Source organism: Rhamphochromis sp. 'chilingali' (genome assembly GCF_963969265.1).
Source record: "Rhamphochromis sp. 'chilingali' genome assembly, chromosome: 11".
NCBI lineage: Eukaryota > Metazoa > Chordata > Actinopteri > Cichliformes > Cichlidae > Rhamphochromis > Rhamphochromis sp. 'chilingali'.
Window position 1 is genome coordinate 7,820,366 of NC_137938.1, and position 12,964 is coordinate 7,833,329.

Consider the following 12,964-nt stretch of genomic DNA (forward strand, 5'->3'; position numbering starts at 1 on the left):
ATGTATACTCAGAGCACGCAAATGTGTTTTTCCCCAACCAGCAGCAACTCCCAAATCAGTCTTCTTTAGCCAAAATGATTAACCAGTTCAACTTCTTAATGATATTGTCTGCCAAAATGGCTGTTGGACAAATATAACAGCCACAGTCAATGTTCTCAGCAGTAAATGCTGTTCATGTATATTTGCTAAATTTGAGTTGGATCTCTACTCAAGGACACAGAAAGCATTTGTCCTCCTGTTCTTGGCTGTGCTTGGAGACACAGACCAGGAGCAGCTTGCTATGACTAACTATGAACAGGAGTAATGAGGCATTACAATCACACCAGAAGCCTCATGCCTCAGATGCCTCAAGCAGCCTTCATAAATCACAACATGAGCTAATCTAGAGTCTAGACTACTGGTCCAGACATAGTAGTATGTACTTCTCAACTTCACATAAAAACCCTACTGGTAGTGTTAAAAGCTGAACTAACTATTGACAGTGTAATAGACTTGGACCAATAATTAGATATCAAGGGAAAACCAACATTCTTTTCTATTCTGAACCGTTTGCAAAGTAACTCAGCTTTCTGTGGCTATATAACATGCACCTGTAATGTCACATACTTTAGGAAATTATCCCCTAAGAAATAGCTGAACGAGTAACAGGGGCTGCTAAAAATGCCACATAAAAGCTGGCATGGGCTTGAATTATGGCCTGCAATGCGACGAACCACACTAAGCTGCTGCTGGTTTGTTGCTTGGTTGGTTGGTGGGCCCCGGCCTTGGCCTGTCTCCATATGTTGCTGCAGTCAGGTGGCTCTGCATAAGCAATATTATATGGTGTGAGCTCAAGTGTGTGTGTGTATGTGTGCTCATGTGTCTGAGTTAGGTTAGGTTTTGGAGAGATCGATGCAGGTGGCACTTCTAACATTCCCTTCCTCCTCCCACTCTTTTTCTATCTTGAATAACAGCTTTAACAGCCAAACCAATTGAGACATGCTGCAGAGTCCTTGTGAAGTTGGGGGCCAATATATTGGCTTTCACTGAACAACCCGACGCCTCTCGGCTGCTCCTTAATTTACCAGGACTAAAAGTGCATTTTAGAGGGTTTTTGGCTTTTGGAAATCTAATGATTTTAATTTGATTAGTTCATGCTAGTGTATATTCATGAGCATGAACTTTAGATAGAAAGCACTTAGAAACAGTGTAGAAAAAAGTGCTTGTGCGAATGGGTGTGATTGAGTGAAAGTACAAGTTGTGTAAAGCACTTTGAGTGCTCAGATTGAGTAGAAAAGCGCTATATACCAGTCTATTTACCATTTACCATATTAAGAAGAGAGACGTGTTCCACAGTTCTTTGCATGAGTTTGATAGATTGCAAAGTTTAACAAAAAAGTTTAGAAAAAACAAATGTGACTTGACCTTTGGATGCTCTTCTTCTCAGCTATGTTCAGCTGTGCTGAAAACACAACACCTAACCCTTATTACAGTTTGCATTTTCTAATTAGCTCTTATTTCTTAATTTTGAGTTAGTTTACCTTTTATTGATATTAGTTGTAGTGTCTATAATTATAATTATTTGTCAAGGGCAAAGTATTACAAAGTATTAGTATTAACTATGACGATGCAGCAGAGATTTTAATTTCTTAAAGTGGACCGGAAGAAACAGCTGATTTAATCATATGAAGTGGACCAATGTATATGGTAGGAGATCAACCTTAATGAGTGACACATGCTATATATGCAAAAGCTTTCTATTTGTATTCTCTTCAGGTGGGTAAAGTTTGTGGTGCCATCTTTAAAGACATTATCTCAGTGTTTCAGCCAGCACCTACTGTAAGAATTTAGCTCTACACCTCAGCCTGAAATCAAGTGACAGTGATCAAGTAGACCTAAGCTTAATGTTTACCAATAAGACAGCATTCACAAGTAGTTATATATTACTCATTAATGGTGTCTAAACACACTTTGTCAATGTTAGGAAAACCAACAGACCAGTTTTTTTGTGCAGTTTTCAACCTATTCAGTTCAATCCAACATTTCTACACTAACACAACAAAAATTCCTCCATAGCATTAAGCCAAGTGTACAAGGCTAAAACAACACAAGTGAGTGCCCATCCTAAGTAATGCTGACAAGAAAGGTTGTACCAACCACCTGGATACTTCTTGGACGTTTCAACCAACAAAACAAGAAGACATTTGGCTGCCTTCATGTTAGGTGATTTCAGCATGGAAAACTACAAGGTCAGAGTCTGCTGCAGAGCAATTATACTTTCCTAAAATTTCATTGTATTTAAAAACTGCAGAGACAAAGTCCCAGAGGTCTTGCATACATATAACCCCATGCCCAACGAAATCCAAGGCAGACGGGGAGAACATGTCAAGGCAGTGTAATTTCCCCAGTAAAAGCCCCTTGTTACCAACTGTGAGAAGTGGGAGCCTTTGTGGTGAGACTGAAGGAAATCTGAGCTATGCACTCATCGGCCAGCTCATCAGCAGACGTGCGTGGTCTTCATAGACACTCAGTGTCCCTCAAATCTCCCATGATTACCTGGCAGTCATACATACTTAAGCAAGAGCTGGCTGCCTACTGGCACCTGAGGGTGTGTATGTGTGTGTGTCTCCTACTCACAGACAATGCTCCACACTTTCTGTTATTTTAAACTTCAGAAGCATGTATAGCTCTGCTCAGTGTCTGGTCAGAGACGAGAACATCTTGGAAAGGGATATTGTTAAAGTTGCATCAGCTACGACAAGCCCTCCCAAAACAAATACCAGCGAAGTTAATTTAAACACTACCACCTGGTGGAGTGCATCTTCTGGGTGCCATACTGACCCAGTGTATCACTCTTGGGCTCAGCTTTTTCTGTTGTAAAGGGAAACCTCAAGCTTTTCAGGTTTCCATGAATGCATACAATCTATAACACAACTTTGCCGTTACAAGTTGTATGAGTTTTAATTTGAGATGGGGCAAGAGTTTAAACACTCTGAGGCCAGAGGTCAAATGAAATTAAGACCAACTCTCAGTCAGTGACCATTTCTATCTTTTCATTCTGACCCATAAACGAGTATTTAACATTATGAAAGCGACAGAAAAGAAAGAAAGAAATGGAAACATTAATTCATTTTTTGACTATTCAAACATTCCAACTGTGAGCAGTTAAACAACCACTCGCATATATCTCTTCTAACTACTGTCTGCACTCTGTCAAACCTGTTCTTCATCATTCTTCTAGGAGCAAACTATCACATTGTGTTTATTAGTTTCTGACTTGCAATACACAGGTCAAGAGGCAGGCTTTCTTGCCTCTTGCTTAGACGAACAGGGTCAAATAGAAGTCACATTACCTCTGAAATGACAAAACTAACAACACTAAGCAGCAAATCCAGCCCATCTAAAATACAGTGAGTGACAGTAAAATAGACAACTGTTAAAAAAAAAAAGAAAAAAAAAGTGAAAGTTGTTTGGTAGCAGATATACTGAAGTGCCTGGAAACGAGGTTAGTAAAAGTCAAAACCATCTGCAGCTCCGACAGGTTTAGATCTCAACTAATTGGGGTAAATCGGCTTCTAAGCTTGTGTTCTTGCACAGATTTCCTACTATAAACAATTAATTTGCGTAGACAAGTGTTGCATGAACAGTATATCTTGGTGGGGACTTTAACCTGACTCTACTCTAACCCATGCGAGCTTGTGTGGGTTAAGGCTTGGTTTTAGAATTGTGGTTAGAATCAGGTCATGACTTTGTTTCTTTAGATCATAGCATGATGTACTGCCTTTCGCCTGCTTCACTTTGCCAGACAGGTTCTATTTAAGTGATTCCTTGATTCATCGAATCTAGCAGTAATTAGGCTTCAGTGTGGGAAGTGAAACTGAATCATAATCAGAATATTTTATTAATATCTAAGGAAAGGGCCAGGTGATATTGGATAGGACTCTTAATTTTAATTAAGAAAATCATCAGTTAAAAACTGCATTTTGTATTTACTAAAGTTATCTTAATCTAGAATTAAAATTTGATAATCTGAAACGCATGACCAATATGCAACAAAATTAGAAATGAAATACAAAGCACTATGTATCTTCAAATTCACGATGTCACTGGAAGCCCAAACCGGGAAATATTTATAGTGACTGACAATTGTGTGAGGCAAAAAAAACCCTGATTTTTAATGCACTGCCACAGCATATATGATGACATGTACCACAGTTCAGGTCAACTGCACCAAAGGTTTGCCCTCAGAACACTGTTAGTAATCCTGGGGGATCAATTCACGGTGTCCAACATGATTGATGAAAAAGTGACAGGGATGCTCCTGGCTGCATTTATGACCTGGAAAAGCCTACTGTTCTGGTGCTCATCTTCATGTTTATTTCAGCTATACAATTGTAAATTTTCAGTGTACAGAAAAAAAAAATCTGTTTGGTTTCTGGATTACAGCCAGAGATTCAACTCTCATCAGCTCAACTTGAAGCTTGGGTTAGTTTGACACAAGTTGATAATTGTCCTTTTTGCAAGTTTGAACTTCATGAAAATTAAATATGTATGAGGAAGTAGCAGGACTTCCAGGAAGTCATCTAACATCAGCAGGAGTGCTACAGGTCAAGTACTACTGCATAAGGATACCTTTCAGCCATTTAGGAGATAGTAACTACCTTTAAACAAGGCAATGATTTTGTTTTTTATCAGCAGAGCTGAGGAGCTTTATGACTGAACCTCATGACTAATAGCATTAATAGAGTTGTAGTTAAAAAACTGTTTATTTACCTTAAACACAGAAAAACTAAGAACTGTAAATTATTCCCCCAATTCTGTCTACAGTCTCCAAATAGAGTGTTTAATGCTGTACCAACAGTTCCTCTTCCTTTCCATCTTTACTACTCTCACCGCTCAAATCCAAATGTGTCCAACTGTTCCATCCTCAAACTCTAAACATTGTCTCCTTTTCCTTCATCCCTTTTCTTTAACTTCTGAAGTCTCTTCCTCCCGCTAAGAGACATCTCCAATGAGTCATCTGTCTGGTAAACAACCAAAAAAAAAGAAAAAGAAAAAAAAGTGGAGCAACTTTTTCATGTCCCTAGACAACACTGTCTTTCTTCTTCTTGTGTTTCAAAGTAAGGAAACTGTTGCAGTTATTCCACACTGACGGTCGTTCTGTTTTCCCACATGACTGCTGAAAAACTGCCTCATCCATCACTTTAAATACCCTCATATCCACAGCCCACAAGAGATTGCACATCTTTATATATATAGCCATATATGTGTGTGTGTGTAAACATTTCCTATATGTTTTGCCTCCATGATCACACAATACAGAAATGATGCTATCATTATTATGTTAATTTTTTTGTGCCTCACACAATTGTTACAGGCACTGGCCGGTGAAACAATAACATTTCTATTTTCATCATAACTTGAAATATGCCCTGCATGTACACTGGGCTTTTAGCAATTTGCAGACTTAATCAGTTATATAACTGCTAAAAACTCACCACAATGCAGGCAACTGAATCAGTTTTCCATAGAGTGCAGTACTAAACGAAGGGATGATGGGGATGAGAGGTAAAAAAGATCCTTTATCCTGGCATGTCAACCCTGCCTGGAACCCAAACACCTGCAAAGACATAAAGGCAAAGAAATGAAGGGAGAAGACAGAGGGGAACTAACACGCTGAAAAAACACTGAGGAATTCACAAATACATTGGGAGAAAAAAAGAAGATGATCATGTGATAGGATCACACCAGCACACACCAGACCCATAACATGCAGACCAAACCCACAGTCAACCTTGGCCTTCATTTTGACCTTAAATATTTGTGACATTATTTCATCGACAAGTCTCCATAGACAGACCTATAAAAATGTGTCAAGGTACTCAAAAGCACATGTGTGGTAGTCCTTGTTACAGTAGGCTTCTCCACAAAATTTGCACTGATTAAATCTATATTCAGTCAGCCAAATAGCCCACATTTTTCCAGCATGGAGAAAGTTTTGGTTTGTCTTTTGTCCCCTAATTATAAGATTTAAATAAGATGCTGCATGATTTCATAATTATTAAATTATGGAAAAAGTACTTCTAAAGTAGGTGGCAGAGGGTGTCTCTAGGAGGAGGTTATGACAGTTTTACCAGCACCAGATATACTATCTTGGCTGGAATTTCTTTTTTTTAAATGTCCAGTTTGGTGGACTTATGGCCCCCAATACAATCCAGACACTCTTTAATGAGAACACATTTAATATACAGTATTTAGCATATTTAACACCCCAACTTTCATTTCCTTTGACCCTTACTACACAATTTTGAGACAATCTTGGACATTGCAGCACTATCCCGCTGAACATAATCTGTCCATATGGAACTGTATACCAGCCACAGTACTCCTCTCACAACAACAGCTGGTTTTTACAAAATAAAAATTATAAAAAGGTTTACTCTCTTGAATTTGCATTAAACCCAATTTAACTTTTTAGCCTGTACTTGACCTGTCACAGTTAATGGGGATAGGGTTAATAATGAGTCTTTATCACTTTTTATCTGGCTACAGTAACAAATATATGAATGTACAAAGTAATGTTTTATAAAAAAGATAAAAAATGATAAAGACAGCAACAGTACTTAGAAAAATAAACCACTGTCTAACTCTGCTGTTTGTCATAGCAGGCGTGGGTCTCACAATCTCATTCTCATTATCTAAGCTCCTGGAAGCCACATATAATATACTCCCAGCCCAGTGTTTACATACTGTTGATAGCACATGGTGGTAAAGTCCTGTTTAATATTGGAGGTAAGAGATGATGGCTGGGCCTAGCTGTCCAGCATCCAGCTGCTGTAATGGTGTACTAGATCATTTTTCTGTGTAGATCAACAAGCCAGCAGACAACATGCTGGAAAACAATAATTTATTTATAATAGGACAAATGGCCTATGGCTCTAATATATCAATTACTAGATAAAGATGTAGACATAAAAAAGTCACATTTAAATTCAATTGCCCACACAAAACACTCAGCTTTCTATTGGAAACTAGATTTCTGATCGCTATTCAGCAGTTTCAGTCCCGATTCAAATAAACCAAACTTTAACATGACCATTAACTTCTGTGGTCTCTTGTTAAGCAACCAGACTGACTTAAAGCTTTTGCCTGCAATCATGTAAAAGTAGGACAATGGCTAACACTACCCTCAACACAGATACCTAAGCTCTGACAGCCAGCGTCAATAAAACACAGATTTAGATAAGCCTTAGTTTATACCCTTTTCAAATCACTTCCTGAATTGGGTGAATTGTAGCTAGAATGACCTCCACCCTGTCATGATCCCAGTGCAAAAACCCAGATGGAGACTGAGAACCTTAATGGTTACAGACAACGATTGGCTGATTGGTCACAATGATCCTTGGCCACTGACCAGATGACTGTTAACCCTGCAGTGACCCTGTGATAAGGACTACCAGCATGACGTACAGTAAACATCCTGCCTTAAAAACACACTGAAGCAATACCAGGCCAGAATGAAAAGATGACAAATTACACCCAATCTATTATCCAAACTCCCTAAAAAGTTGATTGGATTCTTTAGCAAAATCCTTTCTTTATTTTCTTTTGGAAATGTGTACTCAATGACAGACTAAGGACTTCAGGTAAACTAAAAATCAGAGGTTACAACCTGAAAACAAACCTAAAACAAAGTGTTTAAATTTATTTTACTTTAGCCATAGATTACTGGACATGGATAACTCTAGTATACAGGTTAAGAAGTCACACTTAGGTAGAAAACTACTATTTTCTGGAATGTTATATGCAGTTGTTTATTGCTCATCTTATGATGCTAGGCAACATGATAAAAGCTTGGCTGACAAATAATCTTGTCCTGTGGTTTAAAACGATTAAGAAAATGAAGCTTTTGTCTTTTGGTCCCAACTTCAAATTATAGTACTACCAACTTTAAATTTCAGTGACAGTGAATGTTATATTTTCATCTTCAAACTAGCAGCTAAAATTGTAAAACCTTTATAGTAACAGGGGAATGTCACAGCTGCTTAATACAAGTCTCTTGCACCCTATTAGTTGGCAGATGAAGCAGACCAGAAATGTACTGGTGCTCATCAGGAAACTGAGTGCTGAGATTTTTATGACCAGGTGAAAAGGGTCATCAAGGTCATTAAAGAGGTTGGCCCGATCATTTCAAAGGGAAGATAAGATCACAACTGTGACTGACCAATTAGCATGCTATTGTGCACAAAAATCATACTCTAATAAATAGTAGATGCATCGTTTTGTTCAAACTGAAACATAATAAACAGAAAGACAAATGTATAATAAAATAAAATGAAAATACCAACAGAATCAAACCAAATGACTCCTGGCACAGTACTGGTTTCCATATTTAAAATCATGAGACAAACAAGAGAACAAGTGTGCAATTTAAAACTGTTTTATTCAACTATAGTTTTTTGGGGGGGTTTGATAGCAACTGACATTTGCTTAGTTTTCATATATTGTTAATGAGCCTGATTGCCTTTAACTTAGCATCAACTGTGTCCTTAATGGCAACAAGAATGATCTTAATCTGAATCAAATTCAATTTCCCTTATATAGCACCAAATCACAACAATCAGATGACCTCCTGTGTTGAAACACTTGGTGACAGTAGGAAAGAAAAACACCCTTTTAACAGGAAGAAAATTCCAGAACCAGGCTCAGGGAGGGGCACCCATGTGCCACTACTGGTTTGGGAGTGAGGAGAAAGAATACTATAGAGTGCAGAATATTCTCATACTTGCCTTGAGGTAGAGGTGTGCATAGCAGTGATGTAGCAGGTTGTCAGAAGGCTGGCTGAGACTGCTGACAGTGGTTACCAGCTCTGGGGCATACATTGGCACAGAGTGTTCAAAATTCACCTTTTCCACTTGGAACTGTACTGAAGGTAGTGGGCGCACTGGCTGAAATTCTGCCACAGAGACCAGACATGGTGCCACCTGGACAGTTGAAAATATAGAAAGGTTTAACAATTATTGTCAGTGACAACAAACATGACACATATTGAACATACTGTTGTCCAAGTCAAAACCAACCAAACAACACCAACACCCGAGCAAAAATACTTCTACTTTGCATTAATTTCAATACTACAGTTTTCTTTTCAGAACAGTAACATCAGCTTTACACTTAACAACTCCTGTTCATCTCCTTCCACCTTTTCTTAATTTCAAACTTGGATTCTCAGTAAGGAGACTTGTCATTAGCCTAGAATGATGCAGCGGCTGTCCCTGTGTGTTTTGTCTTAAAGTGGTGCAGCTGCAGGTGGACTGGCCCAGTCCTCTACCAGCTCAGAAGCGATCAGAGTTCACAGAGCTTTTCCTTAGTTTGGAGAAAACGACAGTCAAAAGCCACCTGCCCTTATTCTTAGATTTTGTCCCCAAGCTAGCCATGCCATGATCAAAGCAATGTCTACTTATGGCTCTGTACCCAGCTATAGTATGCTGAGCAGGCTAGGTTAGTCAATCCTACGTACCTATATTTACCACATTCTGCATGTGCATTTATGTGACCAGGTTTTTGATATCGAGCTAAACAGATGCTCTCACATTATCTTATGGAAGCTATCTCCCTGGTATACAGCACCATACCCTTTGCTTCCCTGTGTGAAAGCACATTCTACCAGGGGAATGGCAACATCACTGGCCCTTTTCATCATTTCAGGGTGTGCATCTATGTCCAACACTATATGTGTTCGACCAAGTGAACTGACTGAAAGGGAAGTGTTGTGTCTATAACTTCTGTTCTCTCAAGGAGAGGAATGAGGTATGACAGCAGGTTGCCCTGTCATGCAGCTGGACAAGGTGAACTGAGGGCTATCGAACTAAGGAATGACTGTGAGGATTGTACATGATCAGGTGGGGCTGTGCATATGCCATCGTAGGTCTTCTGACTTGATCTGGTGTGGTGTGAATTGAATTCACTGTTAGCACTACCTTGTGTCCCATGATGACAGGCATTAGTGTATGTAGGAGGTTGAACTCTGCCATTGAAACAGTGACTGAGACTTGGAACAGAGTGAGACAAGTGAGTCGAGTTGGGATGAATTCCTCCAAATGTGAGATCTCTTCTGGAGTAGCTGGACCACTGTTCTCTTCAGTCATTTCTGGAGAAATAATGCCACAATAACAAGAAACATGTTAGCTTAAAAAAAAACTTAATATAATGTAGAGATAACATTCTAAATATTAATACTAAAACAGCTGTTTTTCTAACCATAAGAATGCAACCTGTAGTGCATTACATGAAATAATAGTAAGGGAGTGGGATAAGCCAAAGATATTTGGATTCGAGACCAAAACCGTTTTACAGTGGAAAGGGTTAGCTGTAAAGCACACCAATTTCTTTGAGTGGGTGCCGTTCCTCTCCAGCCACTGTGCTCCTCTCATAGCATTAAAACAACGAAAAGGTCTTTTCCAACAAAAACCACCAACTCAAACACTAAATAAAAGAGACGTGGACTATAAAAGTGCTGGCATCTACATGTGCTATTCATTACAATGGCTGTTTCCCAGTAGCATTCTTTTTGAACTATTTCATAAAACCACTCATTCTGTCAATAACCAAAGAAATACCCAAAGAGCCAAGAAAAAAAGCGAAATAAGTCAACGTGAACCAGAGGCTACTAAGATCCATACTCACAGTAAGGACTGACCAGCACAGTGATCCACTACACCAGGGTCAAAGGCAGACCAAACCTGAACCCTATGGCCTTGGGTCTGGTCCCACGTATGGGTCAGTGTCAGCTCTGTGGAGGTTCTGTTGGGCTACATTTCCAACTACAAGGTGGGCTCGGAATTTGATCTCAAAGCTGCTTTGATCTTTGTCCTAAAGCTACAACATTCAGCTTGATCTAGTACTGCTATGTCCAATCAATTCATATGCCAGGGCTCAAGTCAATACCCACAGTGAAAATTTAATTTACAACACAGATGGAACTCCCATGATACACAGAAACATGACTATGGATGCTAAAAATAATGGGAAAAGAAAACATAACATAACATAAGTATATTGTTGTTTAGAAATATCCTGTTCTAGCTCTAGTTCTCAAAGTCCTGTTACTTTTATTGTTCATTTATTGTTTTTAGACCATGTAAAGAACTTTTATCCAAATGAGCAAACTAAATGTAGTTTATCTTCTCAACAGGGCAACATGAAGCCAATTCAGCATCCATAGCTAGTTTGGGAAGGAAAGCTTTTTTTTTTAGTTCTTGGCAATGAATATAAAAAGGAGAACAGAGAAAAAGGACAGGATAAGATGCTATAGATGCAAACTTTCTCCAATCAATAATACATACTAGATCTAATGTTTCTGACAGAGAAACACAGAGAAAGAGCTTTTATTTAAGGTACCAAACTGTTTAAACTGTTAGGTTCTGCATAGCTAAATTATAATTTATCGTATCAAAATGATGAATGGTTGCTATAAATCCTTCTGTAATAGCAACCTTGACTTCCTCTTATCTACTCTCAATCCGCCCCCCCCCCAGAGGCTCCAACTATACTGACCCTTGAGAGTACAAACACTTATAGAAACAGGAAGGAACACGCTGACCTACTCCGCTTCAGACAAAAACTGCTACAGTAATTACACCATCGTCTATTATCTATCACAGATGCTGAAACAACCGAAACCTACGGATGTTATCATTTCACAAAAATCTTTTGCAAAAGAGTTATTGCTACAGATATTACATACAGACACACATTCCATGTTCTTTCACAACATCCCAGGGATGAGCTCATCAATAGCTGTGCAGGGATGATCACTAACAAAAGGTGTTTGGCTTAACCTCCCTTATGTGGTTCAAAAGGTCACTACTTTCATGTACAGCTGTGTGTTGAAGAATGGGTTGTGCAAGGAAATAACAATGCGATGAGAATATTATAAAGTGAAAACTGTTACAGTTTCTGGTCACTGAAAAGTATGACAAGAGATGTGAGTAAAATACCAGACCAGAGAAGGTATATTTTTTAATTATATATTTGTATAATTTTGATCTCTGACCTCGCTGCGCTTTGCAGTAGGGTTCATACTCGTGGTCCATGGCACAGGTGACCATCTTGAGAATGCGATGGATGGCGCTGCTATGCAACCTGATGTCTAAAGGTCCTACCACCAGCCTCTTGATGGAGGTCTCTTGAACTGCAGGCACTATCTCTTCCATGCTCATCCCAGAGAAATCCTGAGAGCCTACAAGTGGAAATACACATATATACATAACCTGATTAAAATATATAATGTATGTACTTATAAACTTAAGGACTCTTGTCTCAGTCAACAAAATTAAAACATATTTTCAGCTTTCATACATATAAGGTCTGTTTGTTTTACATTAATATTTAGCCAGAAACATTTTCCCATATCTCATTTCTTAATGAAGTATAAATATAGACTATTGTCATCTGGCATAAACCCAAAAAAGATAGATGTAGTGTAATGCAGCAGCAGGAGGCAGCTCACATAGCTGTGACCCACAGAAATGATGAATATTCCAAATGTCCACTTCCCTCCAACAGCTGTCCCTTCATTCATCGCAGGCCCCTGTTCCAGAGGTCCACTTAAAAGACTCAACTCTCTCGCAATAAAAAGGCAGAAATTAAAAATAAAGGAAGGGGGTGGATGAATGGCAGTGAGGGAGGAAAAGGACAAAGGGTCACAACTGGCTTTATTCCATTTACATTCCACCACTGTGCTGAACATTAGTACAGCTCAGAGTCAACAATGCGAATGTAACTCTTTTTTTTTTATTATTTCAAAGCAATGAGGGTGTAACTTCCACTAAATTTTGGAAATTTAAAAAGAGCAACAGGCAATGCCACTTCCCCTTCCCTTCTGTGAGATTTGGTTGCAATGGATTAAGCCTAATATCGACCATATGGCTGCAGTTAGAACGCTCATTGGAATGACGAGGAGGCTGAAATTAGGAGGATTTAG

At 38.8% G+C, this 12,964-nt stretch overlaps 1 protein-coding gene across 3 annotated transcripts in view; it reads right to left on the bottom strand.

The window, feature by feature from the left end:
• Window positions 1-12,964, bottom strand: part of vps13b (vacuolar protein sorting 13 homolog B) — a 302,426-nt gene that overhangs the window by 240,756 nt on the left and 48,706 nt on the right. For all 3 annotated transcript variants that reach the window (XM_080895821.1, XM_080895823.1, XM_080895822.1), the window contains exons 13-16: window positions 12,035-12,220; window positions 9,960-10,129; window positions 8,769-8,963; window positions 5,478-5,599 (exon numbers count right to left, since the gene is read on the bottom strand). In XM_080895821.1, the coding sequence (XP_080751947.1) occupies window positions 5,478-5,599; window positions 8,769-8,963; window positions 9,960-10,129; window positions 12,035-12,220 (673 nt within the window). The remainder of the gene's footprint in view (window positions 1-5,477; window positions 5,600-8,768; window positions 8,964-9,959; window positions 10,130-12,034; window positions 12,221-12,964) is intronic.